Raw genomic sequence first — 16,335 nt, 5'->3', positions numbered from 1 at the left:
TAGATTGTAAACTCGGAGGAAATTTTGCAATTTGACGGACCAAAAGAAGATTCAAGTGTCAGAACTACTTATTACTTCTGTTGTTTTTGTTGTTGTTGTTGTTCTAATGGCTTAGCTGAAGTCTTTTGGTTAAAAATATGGACCGGAGGGGGAAAAGTGTTGCCAGTTGAACACACATGTTAGCATGAAGAACATTATCCCTGTTGCTCCAAAATTTCGTTTCCAAATGGAACTCGAGGAGGGGGGCTAAAGACGGCTATGACATATGTATGTAGATAGCTTCAAACTTACCTATACATAAGTACCTACCAGATAGGTAAGTATGTACTTTATTATGTATGTATATTTTAATGTTACAAGTTACAACTAAGTAGGTACATTATTGATCATACAAGTCTACGAGTATAGGAAATTTATATATTAGGATCTTGTCTTGAATAACCTTGTATCTGTATTATTTGTAATATTGTTGGTGTAAAAATAAATGCCCCTGAGGAAGTACTTTGCAGTCCCAGGGAAATACAAAAAAAAAAAGTAAGTAGTTACTTAGGTGAGTAAGGAATCAAAGAAATTTGTGAAACAAAGAGGAAGAAAACTGTGGGTGTAAGTTTTTGCTCATAAACAAAAATCCCACTCCGAGGCTTAAGTAGGTGTAGGGACAGACAGTCCTAAGCTTCGACTAATCTACGTGGGTGTAAGCTGTGGACAAAGGACATGCTATAGAACTCTCGGAAAAGAGGAAGAAAATGATGCGTGTGAAAATAAATATGTCAGTAGGTAGGTAGTTTACTTTTAGATAGGATTTCATCCTTACAAGATTGTACTTATAGCTAGGTACTTAAGTACTGAGGCCAAGGTCCATTCATATGGTCCGACTTCCCTACTCGCAGCTTGAGTGGTTCTGTGTTGATTCTGGTTCTAAATTTAACTACCAGAAGAATAGGTAGTCAACATCAACAGTACACAGACATACACAGAGGCCTGCCTCCTCTGATATATGTTTACCAGTACCTCTCTGGAGACCTTGACAACTAGGTACCTCAGCCATAAGCTATAGGTAAGTGCCTGGAGAACAAGAAAGTATATTTCAAATCTCTGAATCGAACAATAAAAGTGAATTTATTCGAGGGTACTTTGTAATTTTATTATTTTTATTGTGCTCTATGATTAACCTAGGGAGTATGAATAACTGTAAAGCTAGTCCCAGCTTGTGACTAATAGAATCAGGCTTGCCAATAAGACATTCCTATCAGGGCTGCCAACAGCTAACCTTTTTTATGGGATATAACTGCATGGCCATAGTGTGGCATTCCTGTTATAAGCTAATCTAGAGGGGTTTTTTTTTTTTTAAAAAAAAAAAAAAAAAAAAAAAAAAAAAAAAACTTGATATTTAGGTAATTTGAACATTTTTAATTTTTGACCGGGTGGCAAATTCCATGACTTTTCCAAGTTTTCTTTAAATTTTCACAATTTTCCATGACTATTCCAAGACTTTTTGGCCAATTTTCAGATTCCATGACTTTTTCCAGGTCACATATAAACCCTGTTATGTAAGTAATTAACAAAGTACTTGGGTATTTTATAAAGAAATTTCAAATTTTGAATTACTTAATTACATATCAACTTAGGACCATGGCCTTTATAAAGAAATTTCAAATTTAGAATTAATTACATATCAACTTAGGATCATGGCCTTTGCATTCTGTAAATAAAGTAGACTGTTACCTACATTATGTATCATCATTATGATGGGATTTTTTTTAACATTCTCACAGGTCCAAGTAATAAAATTTGTTCTTCAATATTATGATGTGATGTGATTTGATTTTTTTTTTTTTTTTTTTTTTCAACAATTGAATCAATTTAAAATTAGATATTTAGATAGAGTCTTTTGTTTGTTTGTTTGTTTGTTTGAAAACATTCACCCATTTCAAACAGTTTTTTTTTTTTTTTTTTTTGGCAACAACCAATAAGAAAGTGAGAAAATTACACAAAAGAAGCATGTGGGACCTGATTATCAAACCTTACTTACAAAGATAATTCACTTCATGATTGGTATTCCAATGGTTTGTAAAATTATCTAAGTATATCTGGTCATAGCTATGACATTGGTAGGTAAGTATAAAATAAATACTCACAAGCAGAAATAAGTATTTTAAATTCTAGACCCTATAAACTTGTGACTAAGTATGTGACTATTATATCTCTGATTTTGATTATAGAGACAGCAGATATGATACTGAATCATGTAAATAATAACACTGCATGATGCTTCATGAGACAGAGGCAAGTGTGTACTAAAACACACACACACCATAGTTACTGTCAATATGAGTAAACACAACTATAGTGCTAACATTACGGCAAATCAGAACCTCAATAGCAAATGATAAGAATGTACCTACATGATTATTATTATTGTTTATGGTGCACTTTTGAACCAATAATTTGCACTGTGTTCAAACAAATTGGGATTATCAAACTTATGGGACTACATTGGGATTATCAAACTTATGGCGTACGTACACAGAGGTGGCAAAGTATTGAGAATACCATAGACCCTGCAGAAATGTAAAACCAAATGAGTTGAATCGGACTGACAGTTTCACAAGAGATCTTACTTTGCTGGTAGCATCTTTGACTTCCTTCATGATTTTTTCAAATTCTACTGTTTCAGCTGCTTGCTTTTGATTGTGCAGAGCAATCTTCTCACTGAATTTCCTTGGATTTGCTGCCATGGTTGTACGCTACTCGTCTTTAGTAATCCATAAACACTAAAACACGAACAATTTTAAAATTAAAATAACAATAAACTATTTAATAATAAAAAACACTACACTACACTAAAATCGTAAAAAAACATAATAATATCACTATGACCGAACTGTATAAATACTTGAAATCAACTAAAAAAAATAATAAAAAAGTTCAATTTTCATTGGCGTAAACATGTGTTTTCATCAGCCATTTTGATTGTTTTATCAGCTGAACAGGTTCAAGTTGATGAAACACTCACTAGAGGGCAGCACCAACTGATAAGAGAAACATATTTATGCTGGCGTTGTATGGTACATGCACAAAGCTTGCTCTTGATTAGGTGCTCACTCTATCTACGCATCATGTTTTAACTTTTGATAGCTTTGTGGTTTTTCTCAAAATAGGTAGGTAGGTATGTACATGTAGCTTATAGTTTCTTGCTTCCAACTTTCCATAAAGGTCTCTGTTAGGTTAGATATTGTTATTTGACCGAACAAAGTGAAGGTCTACAGTTCACAGAACCACTAGTGGTAGGTAGGTACTTAAAAAAAAAAAAGAAATGAAATGAATATCTACCTATATGTATAAGTGTATGAAGTAAGTAGGTACCTAATGTCCAATAATCAACATACCTATAGATAGGTACCTACTGATGAGTGTCAAATTCTTTGTCAACCCTAGGAATCAAACTCGGGACCTTCTGCATGGTATCCGTGTAGGTACATGATTATCTCCCAGTTCCCTAGCAACCACCAAACCACCTTGCTTTCTGTTTCTAGTCTTGAGATAGAATAGGCACCCACCTTATGTATACTTCTTCTTCTCCTATAGGTATCTGATATGACTGAGATAACAACATAACTACCTACTAGATAGATAAAGGTACGTATACACAGCAGTATGTAGGCAACATAAGACACGTGCTACAACTACATAGGTATATCGAGTCAGTGAATCAATTTCCAACACATTCGTATGACTTGGCCTCATCATTTCACCCAGTGACAGCCTAAGTGATTCCTATCAAATCATTATCAACTAATCACTGATAGGAGGAATTTTACTTACGGCATTCACTACTACTTAATTGAGAGAGAGAGAGAGAGAGAGAGAGAGAGAGAGAGAGAGAGAGAGAGAGAGAGAGAGATAGAGAGAGAGAGAAAGAGAGATGATAGTAATTTACGAAAATTAAATTGAAAATATAATAATAACTCCTTAATACATAAGTACCCACTTACTACCCACGAGTATCAGTCTGTTCCTCAATACTTCGGGCAACTCCTTTAAACTCCTTAATATAATGGGTACTTCAGGTTCAGATAGTTCCTTTAATACCTAATACTTAGTTAAGGATTAGGTCAATAGAACATCAAGTTACCAAACCGTGGAGTTTTTCTATTACTATGTACCTATTGATGCTAAGTATACATCTTCAATGTCCAGTCTGATCTCAAGTTCCTTCTGGACTGGACAATTTGCAAGGGGGGAAAAGATTACTAGCCTCAGGATGTCCACGAGAACGTCATAGCTCTGAATAAGACCCGATCACGAGTCATAGGTTGTGGTATCTCCACATCCTGTCTCGCTGGAGGACGTAAAACTGAGACAAATTCCAATGGTTTGTAAAATTATCTAAGTATATCTGGTCATAGCTATGACATTGGTAGGTAAGTATAAAATAAATACTCACAAGCAGAAATAAGTATTTTAAATTCTAGACCCTATAAACTTGTGACTAAGTATGTGACTATTATATCTCTGATTTTGATTATAGAGACAGCAGATATGATACTGAATCATGTAAATAATAACACTGCATGATGCTTCATGAGACAGAGGCAAGTGTGTACTAAAACACACACACACCATAGTTACTGTCAATATGAGTAAACACAACTATAGTGCTAACATTACGGCAAATCAGAACCTCAATAGCAAATGATAAGAATGTACCTACATGATTATTATTATTGTTTATGGTGCACTTTTGAACCAATAATTTGCACTGTGTTCAAACAAATTGGGATTATCAAACTTATGGGACTACATTGGGATTATCAAACTTATGGCGTACACAGAGGTGGCAAAGTATTGAGAATACCATAGACCCTGCAGAAATGTAAAACCAAATGAGTTGAATCGGACTGACAGTTTCACAAGAGATCTTACTTTGCTGGTAGCATCTTTGACTTCCTTCATGATTTTTTCAAATTCTACTGTTTCAGCTGCTTGCTTTTGATTGTGCAGAGCAATCTTCTCACTGAATTTCCTTGGATTTGCTGCCATGGTTGTACGCTACTCGTCTTTAGTAATCCATAAACACTAAAACACGAACAATTTTAAAATTAAAATAACAATAAACTATTTAATAATAAAAAACACTACACTACACTAAAATCGTAAAAAAACATAATAATATCACTATGACCGAACTGTATAAATACTTGAAATCAACTAAAAAAAATAATAAAAAAGTTCAATTTTCATTGGCGTAAACATGTGTTTTCATCAGCCATTTTGATTGTTTTATCAGCTGAACAGGTTCAAGTTGATGAAACACTCACTAGAGGGCAGCACCAACTGATAAGAGAAACATATTATGCTGGCGTTGTATGGTACATGCACAAAACTTGCTCTTGATTAGGTGCTCACTCTATCTACGCATCATGTTTTAACTTTTGATAGCTTTGTGGTTTTTCTCAAAATAGGTAGGTAGGTATGTACATGTAGCTTATAGTTTCTTGCTTCCAACTTTCCATAAAGGTCTCTGTTAGGTTAGATATTGTTATTTGACCGAACAAAGTGAAGGTCTACAGTTCACAGAACCACTAGTGGTAGGTAGGTACTTAAAAAAAAAAAAGAAATGAAATGAATATCTACCTATATGTATAAGTGTATGAAGTAAGTAGGTACCTAATGTCCAGTAATCAACATACCTATAGATTGGTATACCTACTGATGAGTGTCAAATTCTTTCTCAACTCTAGGAATCAAACCCGGGACCTTCTGCATGGTATCCGCGTACATCTTTATCTCCCAGTTCCCTAGCAACCACCAAACCACCTTGCTTTCAGTTTCTAGTCTTGAGATAGAATAGGCACCTTATGTATTATAGCTTACAGGTAGGTAGAAGTTAAGAAGTCTTGTGATGGAATATACCTAGGTACCAGACAGTGTCTCTACCTAGCAGGAAACTTGTAAACCTCAGCCTATGTTACCTTGACAGCTTAGTACCTACCTTTCAGTACTCCTGTCCTTTTTTTCAACGCTGTTTTTGTTTTCGGACACCTGTAGTTGTCCTATAGGTACTTTTAAAGTCTGTCCAAACCTAGTCGACCAGCTGCACCAGCTGTCTCGGGACCTTCTGCATGGTATCCGTGTAGGTACATGATTATCTCCCAGTTCCCTAGCAACCACCAAACCACCTTGCTTTCTGTTTCTAGTCTTGAGATAGAATAGGCACCCACCTTATGTATTATAGCTTACAGGTAGAAGTTAAGAAGTCTTGTGATGGAATATAGGTACCAGACAGTGTCTCTACCTAGCAGGAAAGTTGTAAACCTCAGCCTATGTTACCTTGACAGCTTAGTACCTACCTTTCAGTACTCCTGGCCTTTTTTTCAACGCTGTTTTTGTTTTCGGACACCTATACAATAGTTGTCCTATAGGTACCTACTTAAAGTCTGTCCAAACCTAGTCGACCATCTGTCGATCGATGAGGCGAATTTACATAATTATGTCGTCGAGGCAGTGTGGACGGTTTCGATTTTTTTTCTTTTATGGTGAGCATCGAACTCAAGACTTCCGGCATGGCCAGCAAGTGCGTTACCACCGAATTAATCGTGTCCCTATCATATATCTGATGTATAAACATGATGATGTATATATCTGATGTTTATAAACGGCCCATTTCCCCCCTCCCCTAAAATTATTATTTTCGGGGATTCCAAACTGCGGTCAAAACTACCTGATTATGGTCAAATCTCAAGGGTTGACATCCAACCTGCGATCAAGCATTTTTGGGTCGGGTGAAAGCGACATCCAAACTGCGGTCGGTTGACTATGAGGGGAAAATAAGAAGAGTAGGTATTTAAAAAATGAATTGAACTTGGTTTCTTTATTACATATAAGTAAGTAATACAACAATTTATTTGATAATACAAATTAAAATAAAACAAAATAAAAATGAATGATGTTGGGCTTTTTCCCTCCCCTAAACCTTATATCCATTCAAAGAAGAAGTCAAGTAGTCAAGAAGTAGTGAAAGGTATAGTATTATACCTGGTGAAGGTAGTGGGGGTTACAGGGGGTTCCCAGATTCCACTGGTTACTCATTTCTTCAGTTCTGTTAGACCCTAGTCATCCGATCAGGTTGAATGTTTATCATCTCCCCCCCGTCAATAAAACCAACTCGCGGGTAATTCACGCGACTGTGAAGTGATAATTATGTGAATAAGAATTAAAGTTTCAATTAATTTAATTCTGTTTGATTTTATTTTGTGTGACAGTGAGAGAACCAATTCTTGGTTCCTGGAGCTCTAAGGACAGAGCTGATTGGATTAACTTTCGTATCCTGAAATAGGATTAATTTGTCGTCAACTAGAAGATAAGGTAAGACGGTTTTCTTGTTCTTAATTCCAAATATGTAGGTAGCTATATATTTTTTTACGTCTACTTTGACATAGGTACCTAACATCAGGGTCTGTCTTGTAAGCGCTAGGTCGCGGGTTCGATTCCCACCTGGGACGGAATTTAGCCTAAAGAGATAAGGTTCGTTTTCGGAACGGCTGGCTTTCGAGTACCGGGTGTTTTACCGCCGTTTTTATTTCGCAGCAATGTTCCATTGCCTCTCATCAGATGGGCGAGAAGAGACACAATACTTCTGATTTATAAGGTGCTGGACCAGCACAAGAACACCAGAAAGTAAGCCGTAGAAATATTTGCAATCGAAAAGCGAGTACAAATATTTTGTCGTTGGTGGGAATAGAAGACGGGACCTGCAGCATGACAAGCAAGCACGTTACCACTGGGCTAACCGTACCCCCGTTCTTTTACTTCAAGGGAGAGAGGGTAGGTACTTACCCCCGCGACTTGACAAAAAGGAATCAAACGTAAACTGCGCCGGAGGCGAATTTGGGACGCTAAGGGCCTCACTTCTGGATAGGTATAGGGATAGGAGAAACACATCATTTGGGACGCTAAGGGCCTCACTTCTGGATGGGTATAGGGAAGCCTATGACGTAAGTACCACACTCAATACCTACTCGATACTCGTGATAACTCAATATAAGTATGTGATACTCAATATTAACACAGGAAGAACAGTTCTGAGTAACACCATCTTGTCATGTGTGAGTTTAACCCTTTGCAAGACGTAGACGCACAAGATAATTACACAGTGGCTCACTTGGCTCAGTGATCCGTAGGTACAACTCAGAAAAGGGTCCTTCTAGGGTTGCTCATTAGGGATTGATGACACAGGAAGAACAGTTCTGAGTAACACCATCTTGTCATGTGTGAGTTTAACCCTTTGCAAGACGTAGACGCACAAGATAATTACACAATGGCTCACTTGGCTCAGTGATCCGTAGGTACAACTCAGAAAAGGACGGATAGAACCCCATTGGAACTTTTTATTTCTAATGAGTTCGACAGATTTCTGAACCAGTAATGATTAGTACCAGTGACTTCATGTCTACACCTAAAGCTACAAAGGATAGAGATAAAGCTAAAGCTACAAAGGATAGAGATAAAGCTAAAGCTACAAAGGATAGAGATAAAGCTAAAGCTACAAAGGATAGAGATAAAGCTAAAGCTACAAAGGATAGAGATAAAGCTAAAGCTACAAAGGATAGAGATAAAGCTAAAGCTACAAAGGATAGAGATAAAGCTAAAGCTACAAAGGATAGAGATAAAGCTAAAGCTACAAAGGATAGAGATAAAGCTAAAGCTACAAAGGATAGAGATAAAGCTAAAGCTACAAAGGATAGAGATAAAGCTAAAGCTACAAAGGATAGAGATAAAGCTAAAGCTACAAAGGATAGAGATAAAGCTAAAGCTACAAAGGATAGAGATAAAGCTAAAGCTACAAAGGATAGAGATAAAGCTAAAGCTACAAAGGATAGAGATAAAGCTAAAGCTACAAAGGATAGAGATAAAGCTAAAGCTACAAAGGATAGAGATAAAGCTAAAGCTACAAAGGATAGAGATAAAGCTAAAGCTACAAAGGATAGAGATAAAGCTAAAGCTACAAAGGATAGAGATAAAGCTAAAGCTACAAAGGATAGAGATAAAGCTAAAGCTACAAAGGATAGAGATAAAGCTAAAGCTACAAAGGATAGAGATAAAGCTAAAGCTACAAAGGATAGAGATAAAGCTAAAGCTACAAAGGATAGAGATAAAGCTAAAGCTACAAAGGATAGAGATAAAGCTAAAGCTACAAAGGATAGAGATAAAGCTAAAGCTACAAAGGATAGAGATAAAGCTAAAGCTACAAAGGATAGAGATAAAGCTAAAGCTACAAAGGATAGAGATAAAGCTAAAGCTACAAAGGATAGAGATAAAGCTAAAGCTACAAAGGATAGAGATAAAGCTAAAGCTACAAAGGATAGAGATAAAGCTAAAGCTACAAAGGATAGAGATAAAGCTAAAGCTACAAAGGATAGAGATAAAGCTAAAGCTACAAAGGATAGAGATAAAGCTAAAGCTACAAAGGATAGAGATAAAGCTAAAGCTACAAAGGATAGAGATAAAGCTAAAGCTACAAAGGATAGAGATAAAGCTAAAGCTACAAAGGATAGAGATAAAGCTAAAGCTACAAAGGATAGAGATAAAGCTAAAGCTACAAAGGATAGAGATAAAGCTAAAGCTACAAAGGATAGAGATAAAGCTAAAGCTACAAAGGATAGAGATAAAGCTAAAGCTACAAAGGATAGAGATAAAGCTAAAGCTACAAAGGATAGAGATAAAGCTAAAGCTACAAAGGATAGAGATAAAGCTAAAGCTACAAAGGATAGAGATAAAGCTAAAGCTACAAAGGATAGAGATAAAGCTAAAGCTACAAAGGATAGAGATAAAGCTAAAGCTACAAAGGATAGAGATAAAGCTAAAGCTACAAAGGATAGAGATAAAGCTAAAGCTACAAAGGATAGAGATAAAGCTAAAGCTACAAAGGATAGAGATAAAGCTAAAGCTACAAAGGATAGAGATAAAGCTAAAGCTACAAAGGATAGAGATAAAGCTAAAGCTACAAAGGATAGAGATAAAGCTAAAGCTACAAAGGATAGAGATAAAGCTAAAGCTACAAAGGATAGAGATAAAGCTAAAGCTACAAAGGATAGAGATAAAGCTAAAGCTACAAAGGATAGAGATAAAGCTAAAGCTACAAAGGATAGAGATAAAGCTAAAGCTACAAAGGATAGAGATAAAGCTAAAGCTACAAAGGATAGAGATAAAGCTAAAGCTACAAAGGATAGAGATAAAGCTAAAGCTACAAAGGATAGAGATAAAGCTAAAGCTATACAAAGGATAGAGATAAAGCTAAAGCAAGCAAACCGTTCTTATCCTGGGGTCTTCATTTTCATGTTATACTTTTGTTATTCCCTTGTTTTCGCTCATCTGAGCTTGCGCAGAAAGTACCTTCAAACATGTGAATATAGACCTTGGGTAGTTTAGAAATCACGCTAAGCATTTCAGCAATATCAAAAATGAACTGAACACAAAAGCTACAAAGAATGAAGATAGACCAAGCACACTATTTCCGAAACCGAGATGGATCAAGCAAAACCCCTTTTTAGTCCCTTTCCTTTATTATTACAATAGTAATAAAAAGGTATAAGGGACGGACTATTGTATTCGCTTCGGTGTCTGTCACTCGCCTAAAGGTTTGACTAAACAAGTAGAAAATCATGCTAAGAAGTGTACTCATTATACTTCAAGCCATGTACTAACAAAAGATGGATAAAATAATAATAATAAAAAAAAAATATTTTGATAAACTAAATGAGGAAATTTCCTAAATCAAGGGACTTGCATTTTTTTCCCAATGACAAAAGTGTTTTCCAATTACAAATGAAGAGGTCACGATTTTTCCCGGTATATCCAGGTTTCCCATTTAAAGGAGTCCCAATTGGACGGGTTCGATTGTAATCTGTGTTGAAACCAGGAACACGAAAATGGTGGTGCAAATTTTGTCCAGAAAACCATAAAGCCAAAAATCCAAAAAAAGGACATACAGACAGACATACCGACAAACTAAATGGAAAATCCTTTAGTTAAAACTCGTAATTCACTTCGTTCTTTCAGTGATCTAATTTCTCATCAAGACCGGCCAATATGTAAACACTGCCATAGTCCAGGTACATAGGTACTTGTTACAGATATGTACTTGGTGTAAATGTAAACAATTACCAGTACAATAACAGACAACCAGACACTAAGAATGTATTAATAGGGGAGGCTATCGACCCAGGCAAATTCTCTCTGCCTACTTAACTTGCTGGTCATTACAGGCAGAATGTCCAGTAGAACCATTGTTACTTGATGACTCTATATGGTAAGTTATTTGCTTCCAGTTTGAAACATATCTCGCCATCATTATGATTCTTCCACTGGTCATCAAACATTGTCATAATCCTCAAGCAAAGCGTCTACTTGAATCTACTTCTCCTTCTGGCTTTCTTCTCCTGAAGAAGCTCTTCTTCTTCCACACCCAACCACTGAGCCTTCAAGCTATTTCACCAGGGAGGTCTTGAATGTTCCTTATATCCCTATGAAGAGAATTCCACAATCTAACTGCAGATATAACAGCCAGTCACGGAATCAATCATTTGCATGATACAAATTTCTTTACCCTGCCGGGAATTGAACCCGGGTCTCCCGCGTGCAAGGCAAGGAGCGCAGTGACCACTACGCCATGGGAGCTGACGATCTAATTTCATTACATATATGGCAAGCAAGGAAGAGCAAGGTCAAGATTGATGTACATTGATCAAGTTGTGAAGGCATCGGGTTGTACCAGTTATCAAGAAATGAAAGCGAAGACATCAGATCGATCGGAATGGAGAGCTGCCAACCAATCTTAGGATTGAGGAGAAATTGATCAAGTTGTGAAGGCATCGGGTTGTACCAGTTATCAAGAAATGAAAGCGAAGACATCAGATCGATCGGAATGGAGAGCTGCCACCCAATCTTAGGATTGAGGAGAAAGAAGAAGATATATGGGAAGAGTTACCAATGTTACCATACTCCTTCTTCTTATTTTCACCCAAGTCACTCTTGTCTCTCTTCAAACCATCTCAATTTACTCCCTTATGTTTCCTTTCCCAATGGTCCTCCTTTTACCGTTTCTCTCATAATCTGATCCTCACTCTATCAAAAGCAGGCTTTCCTATGTTAAAATATTCTCCCATACGCTATCGGATGAATCATCTGTTCAAATTAAAATATTTCTTCCCTGCACACAATAGGTACATGTTTATAAATGCAATTAAGAATATTAACATTATTCGACTTCACCAAATAAATGAATCGGAAATGGGAAAGACATGTCGGTATAGGTACCTACTGTGACAATTATATGCTTCTATACAGCATATGAGAATTCTATGTACACATATTATACAACATGTGACAATTGTGTGCTTATGCCTTAGGTATCGTTCGAATTGAAATACATGATCGCTACTCAATTCACACAGTACAAATGTAGAGAGTGGAAAAAAAAAAGAAAGTTTAGTACTTTAAAAAAAAAAAAAAAAAAAAAAAAAACTTGAATCAGACGGATCAAAAAAACTTATTGTGGCACTAAAGACATGTCGCACTGTTAAAGCGCTTAAGTAGAAGGGGAAAAATATTTATTGGTTCAAAAGAGTAAGCGAATTAAAGCTAGAACAAATGCACTTTTTTCGCTCAATTTTCCCCAAGAGTCCCAAGACAAGGAGGAACGAAGGTTCAGCCCACGGGTCTTGGCTACAGTCGTAAAAATGGGACATACTACAAGGTCATCTGGACTCTGGACCAAATACACTAATAGACCATTGTGCCAAGTAACACGAGGTAGGTATAAAAAATGGAATAAAATGATTGTATAGTCATGTTATCAGATGAACCCTACTTCCCCATATGTATATAGACTATGTAACTATAGGTAGTAACTATGTACCAATGTAATATGTAGCTAGGTAGTCACTATGTACCTACATAGATATAATGTAGCTAGGTAGTCACTATGTAGGTTTAAAATTTTAAAAAAAAAAAAAAAAAAAAAAAAAAAAAACTTGAATCAGACGAATCAAAAAAACTTATTGTGGCACTAAAGACATGTCGCACTGTTAAAGCGCTTAAGTAGAAGGGAGAAAATATTTATTGGTTCAAAAGAGTAAGCGAATTAAAGCTAGAACAAATGCACTTTTTTCGCTCAATTTTCCCCAAAAGTCCCAAGACAAGGAGGAATGAGAGTTCAGACCACGGGTCTTATAAAAAAGTACACACTTTTGACGGTACTTTTTACGACTGTAGCCAGTCGTAAAAAGTAAAAATGGGACATATTACAAGGTCATCTGGACTCTGGACCAAATACACTAATAGACTATTGTGCCAAGTAACACGAGGTAGGTATAAAAAATGGAATAAAATGATTGTAGTCATGTTATCAGATGAACCCTACTTCCCCATATGTATATAGACTATGTAACTATAGGTAGTAACCATGTACCAATGTAATAATTATGTAGCTAGGTAGTCACTATGTACCTACATAGATATAATGTAGCTAGGTAGTCACTATGTAGGTACTAACTAGCACCACAAACAACTCACTAGTAATTCAGTATTTTCACGTGAGAGGTCAAATATTACGATGCCCCACAGTGCTTACCTACACAACCAATGTCCGAAGCAATGAAATTGAATTCTAATTAATTTTTATTAATCAAATAAAAACAGCCTCTTTTAGTTTTCCGTGGTCCAGGGGGTATCACACCAGACTTGAATGCCGGAGATTCCGGGTTCGATTTTCGGCTGAGTCGAAGTTTTTGCGCTTTGCCACAAAGTTCGATCGAGTAGCGACCAGTGGCGGCATTACCAGAGTAAAAGGAAAATTCAGAGAGTTGAAGGAATTAAAATTACTCAAGGAGGCCCTTAATTAATACTGTGATCTGGTACAGACATTGTTTGTGATAAAACTCTCTGTTTCACCACAAATACTTGGTTACATTTCACACTAGTTTATAAAGAAAAAGTTGCAATAAGTATGTACTTATATGGAGGTATTCCTAATTTCCTACACTCCTACACAACATACAACTGGTCTGTACCTACCTACTTACACCTTGCTAAAGTCATTTCAAACTCAATTATGAAAAAAACTTTTTTTTTTTTTTTTTTTTTTTTTTTTTTTTTAAATTTAGGTTGGCTGGGTTTTCTGCAATGGTTCTCAGTTCTCAAATGACTGGTCCAATATTCAGCACATAGAGAAAAATTACTGCTTTATTCCTTGGGGGCAGAGATTTTTTATTTTCAACCTAGGTAGGTACCTATTAAGCCTCTTAAATTTTCCAAGTTTATATGTAGTGTAATTATGTGGTAACAATAAGTTACTGGCTTAAGTAGGTACAACTAGCAGACAATTATGCAGGGTTTATATACTTTTCCCGGAATGAAATTCCATGACTTTTCCAGAAAATTTCCATGAGTTTTCCAGAAAATTAGGGGGCAGAGGTACTTAAAAATCAGTAAGATTACCCCTTCATTTAAATAAAATATGCAAAATGCAGAAAGCAGGAAGAACAGTTCTGAGTAACACCATCTTGTCATGTGTGAGTTTAACCCTTTGCAAGACGTAGACGCACAAGATAATTACACAGTGCCTCACTTGGCTCAGTGATCCGTAGGTACAACTCAGTCCTTCTAGGGCTGCTCATTTGGGGTTGATGGGACCTACCTATAGGACGGATAGAACCCCATTGGAACTTTTTATTTCTAATGAGTTTGACAGATTTTCTGAACCACAGTAAGTAATGATTAGTACCAGTGACTTCATGTCTACACTCTAAAGTCTGAGTTCGACAGTAAATGACAGATTTCTGAACCAGTAAGTAATGATCAGTACCAGTGACTTCATGTCTAAAGTCTAAACTTCCCCTTTCTTCATCTTCTTTTCCCTCTTCCGTCTTCTTCCTCTCCTCCTTCTTCATCTTATCCTTCCTCCTTGTTTTCTTCTTCGTCTTTTTCTTCCAATACTCCTTCGTCTTCTTACTTTTTCTCCTTCTTCATATTCTCCTCCTTGTTTTTTCTTCACCCCTTTATTGCTTGAGTTCTTCAAAGGGTTAATCTTCATCATTACTTTTGTTCAGTCAGTCTTGCTTTGTTCAACAGCTTTAGCTTTCAGGTCAATAAAATTACGCTACACTGTGTGCCCAATTATACGTTTCTACAGGTGATGAAATCTAAATTTAGACAAGAAAAGGAGAAGATTATGAAGAGATGCTGCGTAAAAGAATGACCGTCCGAAAGCACAGCCCATGCTGGTGGCTATTTCGGGGTGCACTCAGCCTCGTGAGGACAATATTGAGGAGCTTTGAGTCTTTGACCTCTTACTGAAGGAAACTTTACAATTTTGGACTTCGCATTCAGCAAAATTTTGACGTCAGGACAATTGTTATACATAGGTAATGTTCCTAAAGGCAGATCTCTTATCTTCCGTCTTCTAGTGGAGATTACTACTGATTTACATAATACCCGCCAGTCACGCTCAGACCCAGGTCTCTCAGACCGTCTGAGTGTGTGTGGCGGAAAAAGATTCAGACCCAGGTCTCTCAGACAGTCTGAGTGTGTGTGGCGGAAAAAGATTCAGACCCAGATCCTTAAGACGGTCTGACAAACTTAGACGCTAAACGGTCAGATGGTGAGTGGCTGCCTTTACTTGTATTTGTTAAATTCCACCGTTCAGTTGGATTTATTTATTAGAATATTATGTAAATTATGCATATCACATGGTGATTTACAATAGTAAAATTCTTAAGCCTACCCTTCTGAGATTACCTACACTTGAGTGCAAACAAATCGGAATAGTTTGCATTTTGATCCCCATCATGAAACGTAGTAACATATGAAAGCGATTACTGAATGTGTTTGAAAATATTCCTAAACGTTTTCTTTAGGTCCCAACCAGATAGAAGCTCATTGCTGTTTTCAAGATGTCTTGAGTTTTTACTTGATTTTGTCATTTTTAATTGAAAAATTGTCGGTAGTGGAAAAAGTTCTAAGCATTGTACCTCAGTAGGTAAGTACATACCTACTAGGTACATAAGGAAAATCAGTACATACCTACTTCAAACAGAGGGTTCGATTCCCATTTCTTTAGCTACTTTGTCATTGCTTCTTTATACCTACTACTCTGAATCATGTACCTTTTATATATTTCTACCCCTTTTTAGCTTTTTTAACTTTTTTTTTACTTTTTATTATTTACATTACCCAAGTTAAATTTTTTTGTAACATTACCAAAGCCCTCAAAAAAACCCTTTTAAAGGAGGCCCTTGCTCTTTAATTTTTTTAGCCATAAAAAAAAAAAAAAAA

The 16,335-nt window shown here is 36.3% G+C and overlaps 2 protein-coding genes across 2 annotated transcripts in view; one reads left to right on the top strand and one right to left on the bottom strand.

Moving 5' to 3' along the window:
- The window catches only part of LOC103511062 (CREB-regulated transcription coactivator 3-like), a 29,982-nt gene extending 27,081 nt beyond the window's left edge, over positions 1-2,901 (bottom strand). The window contains exon 1 of the mRNA XM_026824934.1: positions 2,610-2,901. Coding sequence (XP_026680735.1) covers positions 2,610-2,738 — 129 coding nt within the window. The 5' untranslated portion in view covers positions 2,739-2,901. The remainder of the gene's footprint in view (positions 1-2,609) is intronic.
- A 5,091-nt stretch (positions 2,902-7,992) lies between these two features.
- Positions 7,993-16,335, top strand: part of LOC103511060 (putative defense protein 3) — a 22,298-nt gene continuing 13,955 nt past the window's right edge. Inside the window, exon 1 of the mRNA XM_026824932.1 lies at positions 7,993-7,997. Coding sequence (XP_026680733.1) covers positions 7,993-7,997 — 5 coding nt within the window. The remainder of the gene's footprint in view (positions 7,998-16,335) is intronic.

The sequence above is a fragment of the Diaphorina citri genome, unplaced genomic scaffold (genome assembly GCF_000475195.1).
Source record: "Diaphorina citri unplaced genomic scaffold, Diaci psyllid genome assembly version 1.1 scaffold670, whole genome shotgun sequence".
Lineage (NCBI taxonomy): Eukaryota > Metazoa > Arthropoda > Insecta > Hemiptera > Psyllidae > Diaphorina > Diaphorina citri.
This window is presented reverse-complemented; position numbering and strand designations above follow the sequence as displayed.